This window comes from Glossina fuscipes, unplaced genomic scaffold (assembly GCF_014805625.2).
Source record: "Glossina fuscipes isolate IAEA_lab_2018 unplaced genomic scaffold, Yale_Gfus_2 28, whole genome shotgun sequence".
NCBI classification, from domain to species: Eukaryota; Metazoa; Arthropoda; class Insecta; order Diptera; family Glossinidae; genus Glossina; species Glossina fuscipes.
The window spans coordinates 3,841,591-3,865,208 of NW_023998423.1; the positions used below are offsets into that span (position 1 = coordinate 3,841,591).

Below are 23,618 nucleotides of genomic sequence, written 5' to 3' on the forward strand. Positions count from 1 at the left end.
AGAGAGAGAGAGAGAGAGAGAGAGAGAGAGAGAGAGAGAGAGAGAGACCCACACTTACAGGCACACACACACACACTACGTAAAATTTACCGTTAAAAATGTAAATGCAGAATGTGTTATAGTGACACTCTATGCTCGTTACAGGACAACTTGCATACTCGAATTCATAACAATGGCCATTGATAACAAGATCTCAATAAATAAAATTCTTTGCCAGTACTGTTAACCAAAATCTCTACAAGGCTTAATTAAAACAGGAAATTGTCTTTACAATTTCTTGGTAGGAGAACTAAGGACATAAAAAGTCTTATGCTCCTGTGCAATTGCAATCTCTTTAATTATGAATAAAAAAGAGAAGGCTAAGGTTTCTCTACTCACTTAATCCGTAGACTTGCATTTCCTCTACGATCAGAATGTCAAAGCAAGAACGAAAATTTGTCATCTCCCCGATCTACAATTACCACGGCAAGACGATACGTTATTTGAAACTCGTACAGCTTCGCCGTCAGGAAGTAGGCAATCTGTTGATTATGTGAATTGACTCTTTTTTATTACTAAGCGTTTTATTGCTTTAATTGCTAGCGCTCCCCGATAAAGCTCAAAGATTGCAAACTATGCTGTTATTACATTTCAGTTATACAGTGTACAGTGCCGCTAATGTACAGATTTGCCTGCTGTTAAGCAATCGCTAATCGCTGATGTTCGTACGATTCTCACCATTGTTGAATGCCGTATTGAAAATATTGAAAAGACCATAATAGGATTGTTGCGCATTCTAGTAGGCAAGCGATTGCCTCAAGTTTTCTTATAAGTCCGTCGTAATCCATTAATTAATCCCCTTAATATGCGAATCTGTATTATACCGCCGACTTTAATTTCTACTGCGCTATATTTTCATTTACTGCCGCAAAGCCTTTGTTAAATCGTAACAATTCTTCACGTTTTTCTATTTAAAAAGCTTTAGAAACCACTTAAGCCAATTTGCTTAATTTTATTTGCTTTAGCGAACAAAGATTACTTATGTCCAATAGAAAATGTTTACTTAGTATATCAAATGCTTTCAGTAAGTAGTCTTCTTTGATGAACTTAAAGCAACAACAATTAACAAAGCTTTTTTTTTATTTCTAAATCATTTCTATATAATCATAGTAATGCGTTGTAAATTTTCCTCTTATCTAATATTTTTCATTCAAATTAAAGATTTTTCAAAACATTGATCCATCGTATCAAGCTAAATAATAAATCCGTCTATAGCTATTTGACTGGTATATATGTTCTTAATGGCAAATCCTTTATTGACTACTGAAAAGTTAAATGGAGGAAGTTGCTCTTACGGAGCATCTAACTGAGAAAGCTTAATCTTCACATTAGACCTATAGGATATATTAAAGAATTGAGCTAACACAAAAGACTTATTGTAGTGAGCCAGGATTCGATTGGTATTAAGTACTACTACTACAACTTTGCCAGTCTATCGAAGGTGTTAGCTATTCACCAAACATTTCATTTTTAAGACATAGATACTTTATTTTTGTCATATATGTGAAAATTAAAAAAAATTCGCCTTAATTTCATATGTCGATAACATTGAAACGGGGCGGATTGCTATTATTTTTAAAGGAAAATGCTATACAAAGAAAGGATGAAGTCTTTGAGTTTTGTTGTACAACTTCACTCTCGTCTCCTTTCAAATCTCGTATTTATACCCTGCCTCACTTGTGGTGCAGGATGTGTTAATAGCTAGACCTACTTTTTATACCCGCTACGGTAAGAGGTGTAAGGCGGTAAACTCATTTTGTTTTTTTTTTTAAAAGGAAGCTTCAAAGATTCTATAAAGTATATCTATTCGGGTTGAGCATGAAATTTTGAATAGATTTAGCCATTTGCGTATGTAGTTGTTGTTGCTACTCCCTGATCACAAAAATGAAGATATTGGTAGAAGCACTTTAAGTTTTTGCACGCAGATTGGTCGGTGCAGAAGCCCGCTGTGAAGCATAACTTGGAGAGTAAAATGCGCAAAAGAATAGTGATGTATATGCGAGATTCGGTTCCGCTGAATATAACTTTTTCATTTGTTATTACATCGACGAATTTAGAATCATTTTCTGCATCTATCTAAAGTTGTCTCTCTGTTTGACGTCTCCTCGGTCGCGGATCACTTTTTCAATCACCTCCCATATAAGATCTTTCGTTGAAAATCTGTTGTATAAAAAGCAATTACGAACATTATGCACGAGTAAGACCGATAATTTGATATCCTACACCATTCCACCTAATACGAACGTTCATTCATTTTCGTTATAATACTTTCATTAAAGCCTTCATAGGGGACGTAACTCAAAAAATCAGTGATTATTGACGCCAATATGATATAATTTTTATGCTAAATATTGTGTTATATGTTATTATGACCACGATTTAGCCTGCGTGTCTATATAGAGTATGTAGTGCTGTTGGCACTCTCAAGCAAAGTTGATACGAACATTGGAAGCTTTTGCACTCAGATTGGTATTGAACTGGATGAAAGCCCAAAGCATGCCCACAGTAAAGCGCAAATTGCACACAACTCCGTTTTTCTAAGCACAAATTCTGTCTATCACTCATTAGTCATAATTTATGATAGATTGAAGGCTGAAATGTTGCAGATCACTTTAAGGAGAATCCTACGATTCATGTACAAAATTAAAAAAAAAAAACAGCCGCAGCCGTACAAATGGGTTTAACGTTTACTGTTTACGGCTCATCAGATGATCAGGACAGAATATTGAACATCATTCTGTACATTCCTCATATGAAGTTGTATTATCTGTCTTAAAATGTGTTAACTCCAAAATAGAAATGGTGGACCCCACACACAACGTGTCAGATGCATTTTTTCTTAGCCTTACAATCAATTGGATATCAAATGAAGAGACTTGGAGAGTAGAATACGTCAAGCTAAGTGCTAAGCTTGAAGCTAATTATGGTGAAGGCAACGACATGATGAATTAATCTTTTCTTGGCATGGGTATCAAATAAAATCGCTTAAAATATAGAAAGCCGCAAGCTAAGTGCCCTCATTTTAAATTAAATCCCTTGTTGGATTGATCTTGGCTTAACAATTCCGTCAATATGGGTACAAAGCAAGAGGGATTGGAGTGGAGGTGAATTGTAAAGATTGAAATACCATTTTTGGGGTGTTTGGAAAAACCCGATTTAAGATCACAGAGCAATAGCTTTGAAAACAATCTTTCCCACCCGAGAGTAAGGCCATTCACACCTTGATTCTAGACAAAAATTAAATTTCAGGCTATCATAAGTATCTTCCTCTATATAGGTCGAGGTAATACTGAACAAATCCTGTTACCAACTTAATGCATTGACCTGAAGTATTGATTACCCAAGCCAGCAACTTAAGGTGGACATAAACTTCTTAGTCATTTCCATCCAGAATACAATGAAAAATTTCTCAAAGAGTTTATTAAAAAAAAAAAAAAAATCAAATAAAACAAAACAAAAGAATGATATGAAATTAATTGCGAACATATATTGTAGTGTGATCGCATACTATCGTATGCATCCATTTGAAGTGTGACAAAATTATGCCACTTCAGCATAACCATTTTGATAAAATAAAATGTCACACTTCACTTCGCATGTAAACAGTGATAATTCTGTTTATATAAGAATAATCTAGTGTGTGATAAGGATAATTTAGTAAGCAATTACAATCCTGTTTAGAATAAGATAAGAATAGTTTAGTGTAAAAATTTAGTATAAATAGTGGGTAAGAAAATAAAGAAAATCAGTTCTCTTCAGAGTTCTCATAAAGCAACTCAACCAAGCGTTTTACTCGCTAAGAACACAAGGCGTTCAATCCGCCTGAACCATTAAGATTAGTGACCGTCTTATGCCGAGACACTTTGGCATTATAAAAGACGGATAGACTTGGCGTACTGCAGCCGAGCAGCATAGGGCTAAACTGCTAAACACTACATTCATTAAAATTTTGGGAAGGATTCATAGGGAATCTTCCCGTAAACAAATATTAAACATAAATATTTGAACGCTTCACCATTAAACAGCCTTAAACTTTATTACAATATACTTCGTTGAGTTTCTCATATGGTTTTCTGAGTTATCTCTACTTGAAGGAAATCATTTGTTTGAACGACATGTTTCTATTCTCGCTAGTTTTTGTGTTTCCATTTCTAAAAGATTTGATTAATGAAAGCAGCAAACAACAACTCAAATATATTTCACAAATATAAAATTATATGTATATAAATAATATTTACCCATGTTCAGCTGACTACGTGAAACATAATTGAGACATATATGTACATACGTTGATGTTTAACGTCTGTACCTGGCGTGAAGTCTTAATTAGACGAGTTCCTTAGAACCTTTGACAATTAATGTAGCTGACTTGGGCACCCCTCAGCCTTGCAAGATAATTCCGCAAGCGAAAGATTCTACTCCAAGCACTAGGTACCGGATAGAAAGTTGGTCTAAACGAGGGCTAGGCATTAGGGTAAGCATTTCCAATTATTTAATGCTTCCACATTTGAGTATAACCATCACCCGGAAGGGCCACAAGCAAGCGGTCAGCCCTCACCCATTGGTTAAAAGTGATTAGACATGCCAGCTTCCATTGAAGTTTTCACATGGTATGTCAATATGCTAGCGTCGCCCCGAAGGCAATCTGCAATTCAACCAATGGTGTCACCTCTGCCCGTCTAAGCAGGCTACTCGTAACTTTGTGAGTGGGCAACCCGACTGCGTGCATTCCGTAGTTCATAGCACGCGCGTGTCACTATGTTCGAAATTTCACACTTGGATTTTGGATTTTCCATACCTCCGGTGAAGCCACCCCTACTAATCTCCCCCTTGGCTTTATTGCACTAGGAGAAATAATCAACCCAGCAACACCAGACAACCATTACCCTACACTAACGTTAGCTTTTCTACAACTTATTGGCTGTGTACTGGACCTTCTGAGTAGCTGATTACATTGATGAAGAAGTCCGCATGCAGACGATCCACGATAGCCTCGAAGACCCTCCTGGGAAAGAAACCTCGCCGCCGGAGAAATCATAAATGAGACAGTACGCCTATGCATAGAAACAACGTTCAGTAATAAATATTGCTACATTGACTGCTGAAGTTTAATTTGGGCGTAATGAAGTATACGCAACTTAGCAAATCGCATAAATAATAATCGTAAAACCCAAGAGGCGGTTCATCATTAAAAGATAAGGATTTGCTAGCTTGGCCACTCTCTTTGCAAAATTTAGAAATATGCATAAGACACTCCAGAAGATGTTCCCAATTTGATAAGTGCCCGTCAAATTGTTCGTCATCGAAACTTCTAAACTTGTCAATATTAATAGTGTTCTCCGAACCTCATCTGAAATTAAGTTCACATCACTTAATTGGGATTTTTAAGATATCGTAAATAGAAACTCTATTTACAAATGAATTATTTGCATGGACTTATATTAACAATGTTTCAACAAATCTTTTCGTCGTGGCCGTTCGAATATCACGATTCATGTCTCCTGACTCGGTTATTTTTATCGTCATCGATACTAAGTTTCATTGCAACCTTTTTGTATTAATCCCTATCTAATCTATTGCCCTACCAAATGTCCTGCGAATCATTATTAAGATTTTCGTCAATCGTCAGCTATATTGGCAGATAAAGCGTCGAAGATTCCTGTTTGGTTTTTACATTTTAAGAATTTTGTTTCCTAGAAACTCGGATTGGTTTCCTGAAGATTCATTTCAGTAAGTGTGCGATCTTCCTAACAATATATAGTACACGTATAATATACTTATAACATACATATTTTTTATCTTGGATAATTCGGTTTCACTAGAAGACGGGTAATAGGATGCAATCATAATTTTTAATGCATCGTATCCTTGCTAAGAATGTATACATATATATTTATATATATCAAACGTTTATAAACGTTTTCCTTTATCCATTGCAAGCCTTTTAAATAACAAGTAAGAACATTATACGCGAGCAACGCTGACTAATCAATGCTTTACACTACTGCCCCCATGCAGAGCTGCATATAGTTTCTTGATAAAACAGGAAAACTTGCATCCTGTTTCATGCAAGAGCATATTTTTCATCGGAGTCCTTATATAGGATAAATCTCAAAACGTAGGCCAACTTGGTTCAAATTAACCACATTTACAATAGAAGGCCTTATATGAGGAGTGGCCGCAAAAATTCATTTTCAAAAGGTGAACCGGGAAACTATGCACCAAAAGTATGTAGACAGTTTGGCAGACAGAGAAACTTAAATCCATTCAGAGAATGATTCCAAATCGATCGGTATGATCAAAAGCGGACCTATTTATCTAATTTATCCTTTGCCGTAAGCCATGTAGGATATAATTAAATGGAATGTTATGAATGTTTTCTTTGCTTTTTTTTTTTTTTTTGCTATTAAGTAAGCAGCACTCTGTATAAGTAATTACCTTCATCGTGATGGCCGCAACGCTTTTGACATCAGTCTCGTCCATAAGTGTCATTAGCTGTATCTTGTTTATAGTGTTCATTTATCTCTTGACATAATGAATGTTTACACACGTAAATATCTGACATAATTAGATTACTAAGCGTTCGAATGCTTTTAAGTGTGTGCTTGTGTTCAATCTATTTTAATAAATTATAGCAATTTTTCATATTAATACAATTTAAGATATAAAAAAATTACTTAAATATTATTTATAAAAAAAGTGGAAAACATCTTAGTGAACTTCAGGACTTTTCTTGTATTCGACCATATTTGACTTGAAATTAACTTTTTGATCGTTGAGTTCATGTAAGTAAGTAATCGGTGCTTTGTGAGCATTTAAGATGAATTTCACTTCCCATTTTGTGAATAACCGGCTCAAGTGTCTGAAGCATGTCCGTAGTTGAATTCCTAGTTCGCTGATGTATTGTCACTATCTAATATCCGCTGAATTGATTGTAGAGGCTATTAAAAGACCAAAGCCACACGTTTTTCGTCTGCTTTGCCTAATCTGAATATGAAATAAGAGATTTACGGTTATTAGGTTTCCAAATGAAGAAACATATTTATTGTGTGAACAAAATGTTCTATGCTGCGCTTTGCGAGATCATACACGAACTCACTCCTTTCAAGCGAAGAAGTGTCATTATTGCTGTCCCCTATTTAAGCCTTGTATATTATATGTGTTTAGATGCATACTTTTAGCATTTACATTCAAAATGCCAAACTATTCTGTACTACGCGATATTAAATGATATACGAACTCTGTGCTCTTAACGTCTTTCAAGCTAATAGGTGTCATCATTGCAGCCTCCTACTAAAGCCTTATATGTATATTGCATACGCTTAGAGCCTCCAATTATATATTATACACGTTTACATACAAACTACCTAAGTGTACGATGCTGCCGTTTGCTACGTCATATATAAACTCTTTGTTCCTATCTCCTTTCAAGCTAAGAAGTGTCATCATTGCAGCCTTCTACTAATGCCTTATACGTCATATACATTTAGATCCAAAACGTTGTTTGCTGTGCTTTCCTAGATCATATACGAACTCTTTGCTCCTGTCTCCTTTCAAGCTAATAACTTTCATCATTGCAAGTTACTATTAAAGCCTTGTATATTTTACAAATTTACATTCAAAATGCCAAAATATTTCGATGCCAAAAATATTTTAAAATCTTATCGTTATGATCTCGATCTCCTACTATTTAATGGCAATAATTTCTTGAATGCTTGCATTAAAATTTTTGCTAAAAATTGCCAAGTAATGCATTTTATTAATACGAATGCCATTCGTGTAGCCATTCATTAATCTTGATATTGTCATCCCCAGATGATGTTGTCGATGACACTGATAGATGCAGTAAATGGCTAAAAATAAACCAATTTTTGCATCATTTAATGTGCCGCAAATTTCGTTCTAAAAATATGGCATATACGAGAAAATTATTTAAAAAAAGAACAACGCAAATAGAGAACGATATTAGCCTTTGCGGCTTTTGTAAATCGTGGCAAATTATCATTTATTTGCCCATAAGCGTAAGAAATGTAATCACATATGAGGGTTTTATCAATGATAGCCGTACAAGTTACTCGTGTTTTCAAGAAAGAAGACTATGCTAAGAAGAAGAATAGCCTGAGAATAGGCAGAAAAGGGGACGAAGACATACATGGATATGGCTACATTGGCTCAGAATTTTACATTGAACTACAATCGCTATTGCAGACCTAAATCCGCATGTTACAAAACTTAGAATCATTATATTTGGGCAGGGTCGTTGAATATCCTCAAACGGTTCGCTCAATATAATTCTTCCTTTATTTTTCAAATACCAAAAATTTATTCTCGATTCCATCCAAAAGCTTAACTTTCAGGCGAACTTTTATATCGAGAATAGCCAAAGGCGTGAACTGACATGGTCCAAATTTCATTTGCTTGTCGAAAGTCTCATTTCTCTCTCTTTCTCTCTTTCTCTCTGTCTCTCTCTCTCTTCTCTCTTTCTGCCATGTAAAGGCTTACGTTTTTTTGACAACTTTTATGTGGAATAGGATTTGGCCTACTTGGATCAAATTTGGTACAGTTATTTGTATGCTTCTCATTGGTACTAGAGATTGGTTTTCATTATAAATATGTGATTATACAACAAATATATTTTGAAAAATCGTGATATGGAAAAAAATTATATTATACTCGCTGAGTAATAGTGTTTTGACATGCTAAACCAGTGTACATAGTTTGGTTCGGCTGGGCCGATTTTTTGAACCCCTCTCGTATAGTCTAACCTACGCAAACTGAATCTTCATATCGCAAAAAGATATAATTTAAAATACATTCTATTAGATCCAAAAAATAGGCCGAGATGGTTCAAATTTGGTACAATTGATTATTTCATTTTCAGTTACTATTATGATATTAATTTTCATCATGAAGCATTGAAAATTATATTTTTTTGTCCCATGAACTTTAGTTTTCGTTATATAAGAGGGGTTTTAAAAATTTCCACAGCTGATCCAAAGTTTTCATACCAATTTAGAATGGCGAAATATTACTGTGTAGACACTTTTATTGAGAAATTTTGAAATTTGCAATTTTTTTCCATCCAATGAGTTTTCCGAATGGGGTGTTATATGGGGAGTGGTCGTAAAACGTCCTCGGATCAAAACATGCCATTGCACTAAATTTCATCAAAACATCTCAAAAATTACGACCAATAGCTTGAACACAGTTTCATATGGACAGACAATAGACGGACAGACGGACAGAGAGGCTTAGATCACTTCAGATTTTGAATCTGAATCGATCGGTATAATAAAAGGTTTGTCTGTCTTAGGCTCCGCTGCGTATTAACTACGTCCACACAAATTTAATATACGCTGTACAACAAGTGGTGTAGGGTGTAAGAAGAGTACCATTTAAGACGGCGGAATGCAATCAGGATGAATAGGGGTATTCAGCACCTAAAACTAATATTTATGTGACTAAGAAAAGCATAAAAAATGAAGAGACAATGAAAGGAATACATTTAGGTTGAATGCACACACACTGGGACAATGCCTTGCATTTAAGATGAGAGAATGTGTACAATTGGAATTTTTGAAAAGTTTATATACTCGAGACTTCCGCCATGCATTATGTTTCGTGGAAAGCCACTATAACACGGAGTGTATGGAGCTAAACGAAGTCAACCTAAAATTTTACAATAATTATGACAATAAACATCTTAGAGGGAGAGTGCGATAGCTTTGAATTTTCATTTAAGATCAAAAAAAGAAAATAAAAAATATTTTTTGATTTTAAACTAATTTATTTAATTATTTATTTATTTATTTTTTTTATTATTATTATCTCTTTTAAAGCATTTAAGCTGCATCATCATGACGCTGCACAACAATAGATGCGAGCTTTATGGCTGAAGTATTAACTTTTAAATACCTTTTTGATATGCTTTTAAATTGAAAAACAAGGAAGATAGAAGCAGCCTTTAAAGCCGATTGCACTTCCTATCAACATACATAAATAATAATAAGAAGGTGCGACTTTTTTCCATCACTACGTATAATAATTATTTAGTTTACTGTTTGTTTACTATTTAGAAAAAAAAAATTTTTTTTTTCTTTATTTTTATATAATTTATAAAAAATTAATGTTTCTTTATTTTTTAATCTCGCTTGTTTTTCAAGTTTACTTTTAGCTTAACATAGAAATTACAGTAAAAGCACTGAACAAAATCATAAGTTTTTAGGAAAACATGACTCTAGATGCACGATCGTATGTAACCGCTGCAGCGACAGCAACAGCGAAAAGATGTTTTCTAACGATGGCAGGTAAGAGATGACTCTTCCCAATATTTTTACATACTTATATATATATATATATATATATTTATTTATTATCGATTAGGGTAATTACTCTTCTTATCTGATACTCTGCTATCTGGCACTAATAGAGCCAACTTTCACAAAACATTACAACGAAGACCCTACCAAAGAAAATTGTTCCCCAATTTCACTGTGGTTCCTTGTACAAATACGAAATGTCAAATGTCAAAAAATTATATGATGAGCGGGGTTTTGGAAGGATTAGAAATTCTTCTAAGAAAGCTGGTATTAGTCCACGATGTAGATATGACGGGTTTTTAATTAGCTACTTACAGTTTCCCTGCATTGAATTTTTAACCCCATTATTTGTCGTTAGACGACGTGGAACGAAAACAGGAGTCACTTGGACTTCTTAGGGGGATAGCTGCAGTTTCATTCATTAGGTAAATTAGGATAAAATACTAAAGTCTATATATATATATGAGACTTGAGTTACTCGAGTAACGGTATTTTTATAAAATAAAGGGCATTAAATATTTGAACATGTTACACACACACATGAATAGACTTGGGGGCAGAAATTGACCCACCACACTAACAATGGAGGGAATATCATGCACATAGAATAAAAGAGATATGACGTGAAAACGCTCGAGTGCACTTCCAACTTATACTATGTAAACAGCTTGCTCACTGCTCCAACTGCTGTATGTACATGAAGAAATGTGCGTAAAAACAAAATGCCGTAAATCATTTCGACCTAAAATAGTAATATTCATTTCAGACTTTCGAAGACATTTGTCCGCTTTAAAAAAAAAAAGAAAGGAAATTACGTTCGGACTCCACTGAAAGTTTTATACCAATCACCTTAACTTATAGGAAAAACGCTCAAGGTGTTTTTTCTCCCATCACGCAATAATTTCATTATTGCTTTCTGTCAGCGTCATTAGAGCTGGCCGCGAAATCTGTTATAAGAAGTACAAAAATTTTACGCGGTCGTGACAGAATCGTCTATTACCACCATCATCGTTACCTTAAAAAATGCAAAAAAAGTAAAAGAGCTAAATTTTCATAGTCTATAATATGGATTGGAGGAATAAAAGTTATTCTCGCATAGGCTTGTGAGCGTATCCCTTGAAATGTTTACGTCATTTCATTTTCGATTACTGGTGAACATTTGTCCCAGACACTATACCGATGGGAAGACAAATAGAGAGACAGACGAACAGGCGGACATGTTTGGATGCATTCCACACTTGGAAATTGGAAAGGAAAGGGGTGGAACGTACTTCTGTGCAGCTTACTGGTACATGGTACTCTGGACGACCAATTCGGCCCATTCTCAGTACCAACCAGCGTGCACGAATTCCCAATGTTTTTGCCAAAATATGAAGTCGTTAGCTTCATTTTTGCGACCGGGAGAATGTTTTCAACGGCCATTACACAGGCGGACCGACGGACATGCTTAACTCGATTTAGAATTTGATGCTGATCAAGAGCATATATACTTTGTTGGGTCTCTGATGTTTCCTTGTAGGCGTTGCAAAGGTTTTGATAATATGACCATATTCCTCATCCTTCGGTAGTGGGTATAATTTACGTAACATGTCGTATTGACTGACAAGAATATCGTAAGTTGCGTAATAGGCCGAAGTATGTAATGAGAAAGGAAAAGAATCAAGCGTATATTAATTTCTTCCGAAATTCTAATTCTTAGCAAATGTGGCACATACTATGTAACAAAGGTATACTGGGAGGTAGTAGTGGTAACCCTAGCGCGGTAGCTATAAGCTCTATTAATCAATAAAAGTCCGCCGATTTACCTCCATTTTCCAATAATTTTAGAGATAGCGATTTCTTTCTCATTCCAGAAGTTGGATAAAAACATTGTCCGAAAAGAAACAACTGCCTCGGTTGGGTGTGACGGAGTATCTATCAGACTTGTTAATTTGACCTTGCCTTACCTATCTAACTTTATAGGTTATAAACTTCCCAAGGAGTGAAAAATAGCTTGAATAAAATCCACTCCTAAATGGGGCTCGTCTTTTGCTCATAACAACCTTCAATTCATTAACGTCCTACCCTGCGTCTTCAAAGTTACGAAGCTTATCGCGAAGGCACAACTTATTCATTCTTGAACAACACTAATGCCAAGCACATGGACATGGCAACCCGAAACTTCTAATTTCCGTCATGGCGTCCATAAGGGTTTGTAAGGTCTGTATTCTCGTCGCTTTGTATCTGACAATAGCATTTGATACAGTCCCATAGACTTGGCTCACAAACACTCAGCAAACCAATTGGATGATAAATTCAACTTTTCTCGAAGTGCTTGTAAGCTTATTGATCGTATATTTTGGGTCGTAAACAGTTCATTTCTGTGAATGACTCTTAGTCTTCCCTCACTGAGACTATGTCTCGTGTACAGTAAAGTTCCTTTTTCGTCATTGTCACTCTTTAATCTCTTCTTCAATGATCTTGGGGATTTGGTTGGTAACGTTTGCGTATGTCGAAGACTTCTTTCTGCTTTATAGCAATTCTTAACTCCTGGGTGATAGATAATATGCTTTACATTAACGCCAGTAAGACTAGAGCTTTATCCTTCAATGCTCCCCGTGCTGGGTCATTCAATAAAAATATAAAAATTTCAGAGTATTTAATAGATCTTGTAGATTCATTGTGAGGTCTTGGGGTAATCTTTGCTCGCAAACTCACATTTGGCTCCCACATTGAGACTATCTCTGCTAAAGTTTGTCGTACGCCTCCACCTCCGATTGTTCCTTAATTACGTTTAGAAGAAAATTGACTGAAGAAATTGATGATTACGGAGTTTATGGAACAAGAAGATTACATTTTCAGCCATCTGGTCGACTTGTATGTTCACTTAAGTTGTAATTTCTTTTTGCACATGATATCTATTTAGGTAACTAGGTAATAGGCCCATGACTTTGAATAAATGAGGAAGAAAACAGAAAGATACTCTCTACTATTGCGTGTGCATAACTCCTAAAAAAAATTAAGGCGCCATGTTAACATTTGTCAGAATGTTTAGCTAATAGAATAGTTACATTCTGTAGGTTTTCCGAATCTTGCCTCTGGTCGTGTGTTTACGAATTTTGCGGAATTACGAAGATGGACAGACAGACAAGCTTAAGCCCGTCAGAATTTTATACTGATCAAGAATATATATATATGCATATATATATTGCACATATATATATTACAAGTCTCCGAACATCATTCCTACCCGTTGCAAACACTTTGAAAAATTTTATGTGCGCCCAACCTTCGGTAATGGCTATAAGAAGAGTAGTGGACTGTAACGACTAACTATTACAGTCAGATGTACTCATTATTATTATTCACTAATTTTGTCACTTTATGCAAAACTTTGCTGAAATGTACTTAAACCACTTATTAACACGATGTAAAGATGGCTTGGTAGACACTCATGTGTCCGCCAATTTTTTGAAGGTTAGATAGATAAATTCAGGTCAAATATTGCAATTTTTGAATAAACTTTGATAAAGAAATTTCACAAAAAAAAAACTGACGACCAATTCACTGAAATTAGAATTCGACCAGAGACAGAGAGAGCTTTCTCTAAACAGAAACATAATAAATTTTTTCTTTTTTTAAGAAATTTAATTTTCTTAATCGACATACAAATGGTGGATGGTCTTCATGCAGGTTAACAAATTTTAATATGATTAATTAGCAAACAGATTTGCACCTCTTTTCCACTTTTTTTTTTGTACAATTTTTTGAAAAACAATCATGCAAACGACGCGTATAATGGATGGGCATTCCCTTCTATCTATATACGAATTGAAATCATTACATTTATGCATTTGTTATTTATCTTAATATTTTATTATAATTTCTCTTTTCGGTTTTCATCGAATGGAAAAAATTTTTTATTTTCTGATTTTAATTAAATCGGATTTTGATTGATTGCTGTTATCTTAAGTTATTTGCTATTTAGCAAAATTTTCCTATGCCGACAATTGTTTTCCATGTAAGTCTTTATAATACAATAATGAATAACGAACATGAAAAGTAGATATTGAGACTAATTTCTATACCCACCAGCGAGTTGTCTTGACCTAATCAACTTCTTGTTACTTCATTTACTATCAGCAGGTATCTAAGAATATATCTATGATCTTAATTAATACACACACACACACACACACAGACTAAAGCACTTTAACTAGGCATCCGTGAAAATATTTGTCTATCTAAAAGGATGAGAGCTGCCGCAAAATTCCGGAAATAAACAAAGCTCATATCACGAACCCAATTCTTAACATCATTTAGCTCGTACACACCGGGCAAGTTACTCTTGTTGAGACTAAGACTAATAAATTGATATAGAGTAGGATTTACTACGTATGTACAGTTATATCTGAGAGAGGACGCCACAAATTAATGGCGCAGAAAGTAAAGAAGCCGAAAGAAGAAGAAGAACAACACTCCGTATCGTGAAAAATGTTCAAAGTAAGTGATGCCTTGTCTTCCCCCTTTGTTTGAAAAACTCCGAAATAGGAGCAAAAGTAACTCGTTTTAGAGATTTGCAGTGATTTGTGTTTATGTGTGAGTGTGTGCTTCTACTTTTTAATAAAAATAAAGAAAAAAACAAGTGAAAAGATTATAGTCGCGCTAGGCCGTTACTTAAATACCCTACACCACACTGTCTAATTTTTATTATGGAAATCATACGTTATATCCTGTTCCCAACATGCAACATAATGTAGTACAAGCTTAATCCTTACATAAGGCAGGATCCAAAAATAGGCGTAGGTGGCCGAATTTTGTAAAGTTCACTTTTGCATAAAGTTACTGTTATGAGTTTGTTTTCATCACCACGTATTAAAATGTAGACTTTTCTCCTCTACGAAGCATCAGTTTTCGTAAACTTTCGTATTAGGGAACGATCCAAAAAATAAGCCAAGATGGTCCAAATTTGGTACAGTTAATTTTTTTACGCTAAATTACTCTTATGATATAATTTTAATCGTGATGAAGGGAAAATTATTCGTTTTTGTCGTATGAACTTCAGTTTTCGTTATATTAGAGGGGCTTCAAAAATTGTCCCACTCAGTCCAAAGTTTTCATACCAATTTAGAATGCCGAAATACTATTGAAAATCGCAATTTTTCTCCATATAATGAGATTTCAGAATAGGGCGTTACGTGAGAAGTGATCGAAAAAGTAGACCGATCGGAACCATTTTCAAGAGCGTTCGTCCTTGGGGCAAAACACGTCACTCTAGTAAATTTCATCAAAATATTTTAATAATTGCGACCTGTAACTTGAACACGTATTTACATGGACAGACATCAGACCGACAGACAGGCTTTGATCAATTCAGATAATGGTTCTGAATCGGTCGGCATAATAAAAGATGGGACTATAAGAAGCCCTTCTGCGTATTACATACGTCCGCACTAACTTAATATACGCTGCACTACAAGTTGTGTAGGAAATGCTACAAGTTGTTTTGCCCTCAGCACTTACTTTTCATATGCCTAAGTTATTGTTCAATAACTTTCTTTGTGCTGAGGTTTTCTCTTTGCTTTCCCAACCGAGTCATTTTATATTCTTCTTTCTGACAAGTAGATCCAAGCTGTAATTAATTAGTAAAACTTGATTTAGCAGAGTTACATATGTACAATTGGAGGGGGAAAATTTTGCTTCATGCAGAACAGGGTTGGGGCCGTGTACTATTATTATTATTATTATTCATTTAGCCAGAGAAGTAAATTCTAACACTAAAATCGTAAACCTCTAGCATCTAAGGCTATCGGCTGTATTGAGAACTCTACCGCACTTGAGATTTGACCTCACGACCGTTAAGGGGTTAATCGAGATCCTTTGCCTACTCGACTACTCAGACGGCTTCAGCGCCGTGTACTTGACATTTGACAAGAGAGGACATTTTAAATTGGAATTTACTTTCTAGTTCTCTCATTATAAGGAGAGTATATCTGGCACAAATACGGATCGAGACGGGCCGAATCGCAATATATCAAAGGCAGGCGTTTTTCATTCACTGAGTTGGTCGAGATAACCGTTGTGATCATACGTCGATTTCTTTGTGATTAGCACTAATCGAGGTAATAGGTTTCACTGAGCACAAGCCGAAAAATGCAAAATGTTTTGTTTCGATATTAGTGAACCATAAGAGTGAGTGGGAGTTTCACTCAACCCAAGTCGAAAACTTCAGAATGTTTTGTATCAATATTAGTGAGCCATAGGTTTCCCTGTTTTACATGCGTTAGATGGGATTGATTGCCTCACAATAAAGAAAGTCTATGATTTCTGAAAAGCTGGTGGGTATATAAAATTCGTGCTAAAACGAATAAAGCTTTTTCATTTTGTCTTTTTTGTTTATTTGTCTGTATTGAACTATTTTCATTTCTATACGTCCTTGTCATATTCTATGCATTAAAAGCTTTGTTGTTACTCTTTATTTTAACAGTATTCACTCGTAACGAATATGCGTCTAAAAGAATAATTTGTGACTTTTTTTTGTTTTTTTTTTTTGCTATTTCGTAGAAAACTATTTCTGTAAAAATTAGCAATAACTTATAATAATAATAATAATAATAATAATAATTAAAATTACATTTGAAATTGTCACAGTTCGGGTATATATTTCTATACAAAGTATCATTAAAACCTCAATATATATATAAAAGATTTCCAAACTATTGTCCTGTTTTTTTTTTTGTTAATTTTTTATTTATTTTTTTTATGTTTTTGTTTCCTTTGGGCTGACTATGTAAGAGTGTATCTTTTCCGTTTCTGTATTCTTTTTTCACTTCTCTTGCAGCCTTATTTGGAGTAATTTTGTTCGTGTCGATACCAAATGTCTCGGCTGAATGTCAAAGTATGAATCTTCTTAACCTAGTTTTCATTTAACCTATAACACTCAAGACACACACACACACACACACACACACACACACATAGACACACACACACACACACGACATTGTTCAAATTTTCATTATTTATTTTTGTAAAAAAAGAAAAAAAAGATCAATTTTTTTCCTTCCTTTAAAACTGATGTTCAAATTTTTCTTACCAAATCGATGTAAAATTTTTTGTTTATTTATTTTTTTTTTTTTTTTCAATTTCCTTTAAAATAAATTCTCTCAGTGTGTTTTTTACGTGTGATTATATGTTATTTACGTATTTTTTTTGTTTTTCTCAGTGCTGAACATGAACTTTTATTATTTGCATAATCACAAAGTCGCCTAAAAAAATCTTAGTTATTTTTGTCAGCGAATAAAAAACCAAAAAAAACCAAAAAAAGAAAATAATTAATTCAATCTCAAGCTGAACGTGAATTTTTTCTTAAATAAAAGAACAGGTTTTTCTAGAATATAATATATATATTCTATAAATAATTTACAATAGATTTTATTATTATTATATTATTTTTTACTCGCACTTGTACTTTAGCATTTTATCTAATAAATAACTTCTAGGCTTGCTAGACTAATAACTATTATCCTCCTTCATCAAATCATAATAAATTGATTGAGATTTTTCAAATAAATATATTGAGCCGAAACAAAGACGCGTAGGGAATTAGTTTTAAGCGTTCATTTTGAAGGCTCAATATGTTTAGAACTGAACAAATTCACCAAAAAAGAAAAAAAACCAAACAAGAAAACAATCATTTTATATACATAATTTTTCTTTTTTTTTAATAGTAACTTTTCTTTTTTTTAATAGTAACTACAGTAAATGTAGTCTAAAGTTCGTCATATTTAGATTTAGATCTGATCGTGTTTGATGGTTTGACTAAATCCCCGCCTTGACAAAGCAAGGCAGTATATATATGATTGTGTAAAAATCATAAAATTATACTTTTGCGAAATTTTACATTTTTATGTCAATAATAATACTATTTAACCATAAATCATTGTTCGGCTGCTTTGACTGACGGTCTTAAAAACTTGGCATAACAAATTATAAAGGTTTTTCGAATGTTCGTTAGACTCTCTCGTTCTTTCCATTCTGAAATGGAAATGTTTAAAGAAACAACAATGATCGCGTATATATATATATATATATATAAAGCTTAGCAAAAATCAATTCACAATTCTTCTAAGAGGCCCACAAAACTAGTAATTCAGAAATCCAAACAAAGCAAGTAAGAAAATTATAGTATCGCATACTCACAGCTATGCTTTTCGCATTCTACTCTCCAAGTTTTTTTATTCGATACCCTTGATAACAAGTGAGAAGGTTGTATTCGGCCGAAGCCGAATATCGTATACTCACCACTATGCTTTTCGCCTTCTACTCTCCAAGTTCTTTTATTTGATACCCATATCGCTGGTCTTATTAAGCAAAAATTAATTGCGATGTCTACCATATGTATTTTAGAGTTAACCCATTTTAGGTAGATAATATATCTTCATTTGAGGAATGTACAAAATAGTTTTAAGCATTCTGTCTTCTTTGCCTTATGATAATAAGTAAGCATAAAACCTCAAAAAAGTGAAAAACAGGAAAATTAAACCACTTGCAAATTTGAGTGGGCATGGCTCATTTTTTCCATTTTGGACAGATATGAAGACACACGGACACACAGACATACGCACAGGCACATGAACAGATATACATACACACGGACACACAGACGATCGGACATGGCTTAATCAATTCAGAATTTCACGCTGAACAAGAATGCATAGGGGAATTTGCAGGGTCTCTGAAGTTTCCTATTGGGTGTTACGCACATCGTGGAAAAAAACAAAATGAGTGGGTCTAAAATGTCTACTTAAATATTAGATAAAAATTCGGTTAGAAACCTGTTCTGAAATAAAAATGATTTTCATAAACTAATTGCATTGCTTCCAAGCGGAGTATATAAAAACAAATTTTCTTATTTCTCTTTCACTGCGTGAAGAAGTGCCTGGCGTGGATAACAAAATTTTCCGCTTCAATTTAAAAAAAACTCTTGTACTTAATGAATTTCGTCTGCTCTGTTATATAGAATAAGTTCTCTGTGAAGAGCTTCTTCAAGTCCGCGGTTTATTATTATTCTAAGACCAATAGGCTGCTGTTCCTTTTTAATGTGTATAGGCCCAAGTTTTCTGAACAAGTGATGAAAAAGTGGGCGTTAAATCGTGGAAGGTTAGCGTCAAGCTTAAAACAATTTTGTGACTTTAAGCAAAAGTTTTCGTGTAAGAGATTCTTTTATACTAACTTCTGTGTTGCAATTAAATTTTGAAATTTTTGTCTCCCGAGAATGTCTAAACTACTAAATGTCTAAAAACTGATTTCTGTTCATAGTGCTAAGCCCAACCAAGGCAAACCTAAAGTTTTCATTAAACTAGGACAAGTTTTCTCAGATTACATCATATCTATGTTATGGTTTATGAAAAATATTATATTCGAATGTGTCTTTGACACATATGCATATACATATACTTTTAGCGATAAGAGTGTTGAGTTAAGATTATAATCGTCCTTCTATAAGGATAATAACAAAAGACTAAATTCATCTGCTTGCGTACAAAAAAATATGGAATGGGATGCATATACATAGGAATCTTGACTTCAAGGTTGTCAATAAAAATATTCTGTTTTCTGAAGCAGAAATTATGTTCTAAAGACATTTTCCAAGCTCTCAGTCGGCTAATTAAAAGGGAATAATTAAGTTAAACACGAGTAACGAAAATTGTTATCCATACATGCATTATCGTTACATACAAGGTTAAATGAAATTACTTAGAATATCGTAAAACAAAATCAAAGGTAATTACATTATTATTAAAGTCATGCTTTCTGGAGAACCAAACCGTTGAAAAAATAATTGCTTATAAAATAAAATAATGTAAAAAATGGGCAATGACTGAAAAGGATCTAAAATTCTTTAGAAATCTTCGGACAAGTTTTGTGGCAAATTTTTTTGTCTCAGCTACCCATATATAGTGGGTAATCTTCTCCTAAGGACCATAGAATGGAAATGCGGTCCTTTCCACATTCGCTTTGCTAAACAAATTCAAAAAAGCGTATGTTTGATTTAATGCAATACATTCGTGTCTGTCTGTCTGTCTGTCTGTCTGTCAGTAGGCCTTCCCTCAAACATTCAATGTATCTTTAGTTTAAGGCTACAAATCGCGTGTAAATAAAAATGCTCAAGGTTCAACCATGTGTAAACAACTAAGAACATTAAAGTCGGGCAAGGCCGACCATTAAATGCCTTACACCAAATTGTTAAACACAGTTCTTATTTTTGTATGAAATTACTATTATGGGACAATTTTTATTACCACATATTGAAACTTAAACTTTTCTAAAGTACTTTTTAGGGTAGGAGCCAAAAAATAGGACGAGATGATCCAAATTTGGTACAGTTAAATTTTTTTACGCTAAATTACTACTATGATATAATTTTCATCATGAAGGATTGAAAATTATACCTGTTTCTCATATGAACTTCAGTTTTCGTTATGTGAGATAGGGGGTTCAAAATTGAACCCAGCCGGTCCAAAGTTTTCATACCAATTTTGAATGCCGTAATACTATTATTTTGCAACTTTTGCCGAGAAATTTTGAAAATTGCAATTTTTTTTCGATATAAGGACATTTCAGATTAGAGAGTTCTAGGTGGAGTGGTTGAAAAAATGGATTGATTCGAACCATTTTCGATAGCATTCGTCCTTGGGGCAAAACATGTCACTGTACCAAGTTTCATCAAAATATTCCTGGAATTCCTGCGACCTGTAGGTTGAACGCAACAGACATCAGACGGACAGCTGGACAGACAGACTTGGATTATGATAATTAATCGATCGGTATAATAAAAGGTAGGTCTATCTTAAGCCCTTCTGCCTCCGTTACATCCGTCCGCGCCTGTACCACAAGTGGTGTAAGATGTAAAAAGAACAAGACAACATTTTAAAATATCTATATAAAAATTATCCTAATTAAGGACAAACTGACAAACTGCTTAAAATTGCTAAAACAATTTATAATTTCAAAGGATCGACGTAAGGCGATGTGTATCGAAGATATATAAAATTTCATTGCTCTTGTTCGTTGTTCTCCTCGGAACATTAGTAGTAACAATGCCCAACGGATGAATGTTAAACTTGAATATTTCAATATAATCGAATATTTATTAATAATTATATAAATATAATATAAAGTATTATTTCTAATAATTCTAGCATAGGCTCCTTAATAATCAATCAATCAATATTTGTTTTTTGTTTATAACGTTTTTTTTAACATTTATGTTCGGTTATGTGACTGTTAATAAATATATTATATCAATGAATACTTATCAAAAATTTATTCTGTCAGTGTAGAATAGTTGAGAGCTAAATTACAAAACAACAATAAAAAATAAAAAAAAAATAAAAATAAAAATTAAGCAACAATCTTGCACTTTAGTCATAGTCGATAAACTTTTTAGAAAATTAGATCATATAATACTAAACACCGCCTGTTTGTATGCAGATATTCTTTAAATGAAATTTTTATTTTTTTTACTTAACAACAAAAATCGCATGCAAGTGTCCTTTTAGATTTGGCTTTCTTTCTCTTAATTTTTCTTAAAGTGTAAATATATAGCTTGAACGTACCACTGTTAACGAAATTTTTATTTTTCTTTTCTTTTTTTTTTTGTTTTGATTTTATTTAAAAATTTCATCAATAATTTAAATTAATTATTAATTGTTTTTATTTTAACTAACTAACTAACTAACAACAACAACAACAATAACAACGACGACGACAATATACACAGCCCGTTCTATATATTGTTATGAATGCGATTCATGGACAGACGCCAGATGCAAAGATCCCTTCAATTATACCGCCCTACCACGCGATCAACCGCCATTAATGACATGCAATGGCTGCTGCGTTAAAATGGTCCGACACTCGAAATCACGTAAGTTCCCCCTCATAAGAATAATAATAATAATAATAATAATAATAATCCTTTGCATATCATAATTTAATTTTATTCTATTCATTATTCGTTTATTTGCAGCTTATGAGGTTGTTAGACGTATGTGTACATCACAATTACAAATAAATTTATTTATGGTCGATCACGTGTGCATGATGGAAAGTTCAGGCAATGGACATATGTGCTTTTGTGAGGAAGATATGTGCAATTCTAGTAAAAATTTATATAACATCAACAACATTCCTCACATCATCTTAATATCTCAGCTCATAATCTTCTTTGTTCTATTTAATCAGCAAACGTATCATCTTCGCTCCTCAGTAGTTAACAGATAGACAAGATAACAAAGCAGTACTTACATGCTATCACTGTTGTTGTTCTCATGATTGCCATCATTATCCACTATCATCTCAATTAATAAGTTTGCCAAGCATTATTAACACACTTACCAACAGTTAGATTTATTATCTCTCTCTCTCTCTCCTTCTCCTTCTCTTTCTCTTTCTCTCTTTATCTCTCGTCGTATTTCCTTTATTCTATCTATCTATCGATCTATCGATCTATCTATCGGTTTATCAATCTATCTTCTATCAATTGTTTCTTGTGCTCGGTTGTTTTCTTTATATATTATCTACATACATTTTTACTACGTAGAATTAATAATACATTGAATTATTTATTTAACGAATACCACGAATTTTTGCTATAAAGACAATAGATTGATTTGGGCAACAAGAGAAAGTAGATACTATTGTTCTACAAAAAATTGTGTTGTTATTGTTATTGTTAACATTTATTGCTATCATAGTTGTAGAATTTAATTAATTTTCATTCAATTCCCGCAGTTATGTAGATAAACATAAACACACATCCTTTTTTTTTTTGTTTTTCTCTTTTTTTATTAAATGATTTTCTCTTCAGTTAATTTACTTTTATTAAAGGATTGTCACGCCTTGTCATGCATGCCATTTCATATATGCGGACTGTGTTTTTGCCTGTCACAAAATTCCAATTGTTCCGCCAACTTTTGATATTGCCCCGTGAGGCGGATCCTATTCACGAACATTTTGCATAAGACATGAGGAAATTCAATGTCGCGTCCGCTTTTTGAAAGTTTTTTTTGCCAAATGAATTCAATTTATCGCAGCTCGGCGATCAACGAACAGCCATAAGAGTTCATCCGCAACGTGAATGTAGCTTTCGTAAAAAAAGACCCACAAAGTGGATAGCGTTTTAATGAACAAATAAAGCCAAGCTCATCTGTCGGCCATTCCTAATAAAATTGGTATCCATTTGCCTGATCCCAAAGCGCATGGCGGTCAGTAATG

The 23,618-nt window shown here is 33.7% G+C and overlaps 1 protein-coding gene across 7 annotated transcripts in view; it reads left to right on the forward strand.

Moving 5' to 3' along the window:
* The window catches only part of LOC119636247 (protein quiver), a 26,136-nt gene extending 3,004 nt beyond the window's left edge, over window positions 1–23,132 (forward strand). For 3 of the 7 annotated variants that reach the window (XM_038031536.1, XM_038031538.1, XM_038031537.1), the window contains exons 3-7: window positions 9,879–10,052; window positions 10,203–10,346; window positions 17,179–17,235; window positions 22,123–22,269; window positions 22,372–23,132. In XM_038031536.1, the coding sequence (XP_037887464.1) occupies window positions 10,271–10,346; window positions 17,179–17,235; window positions 22,123–22,269; window positions 22,372–22,625 (534 nt within the window). In that variant the 5' untranslated portion in view covers window positions 9,879–10,052; window positions 10,203–10,270 and the 3' untranslated portion in view covers window positions 22,626–23,132. Of the gene's footprint in view, window positions 1–9,878; window positions 10,053–10,202; window positions 10,347–14,310; window positions 14,359–17,178; window positions 17,236–22,122; window positions 22,270–22,371 lie in introns of all 7 variants that reach the window. The other 4 variants (XM_038031540.1, XM_038031542.1, XM_038031539.1 and 1 more) reach the window with 4 other exon arrangements.
* Window positions 23,133–23,618: the final 486 nt, after the last annotated feature.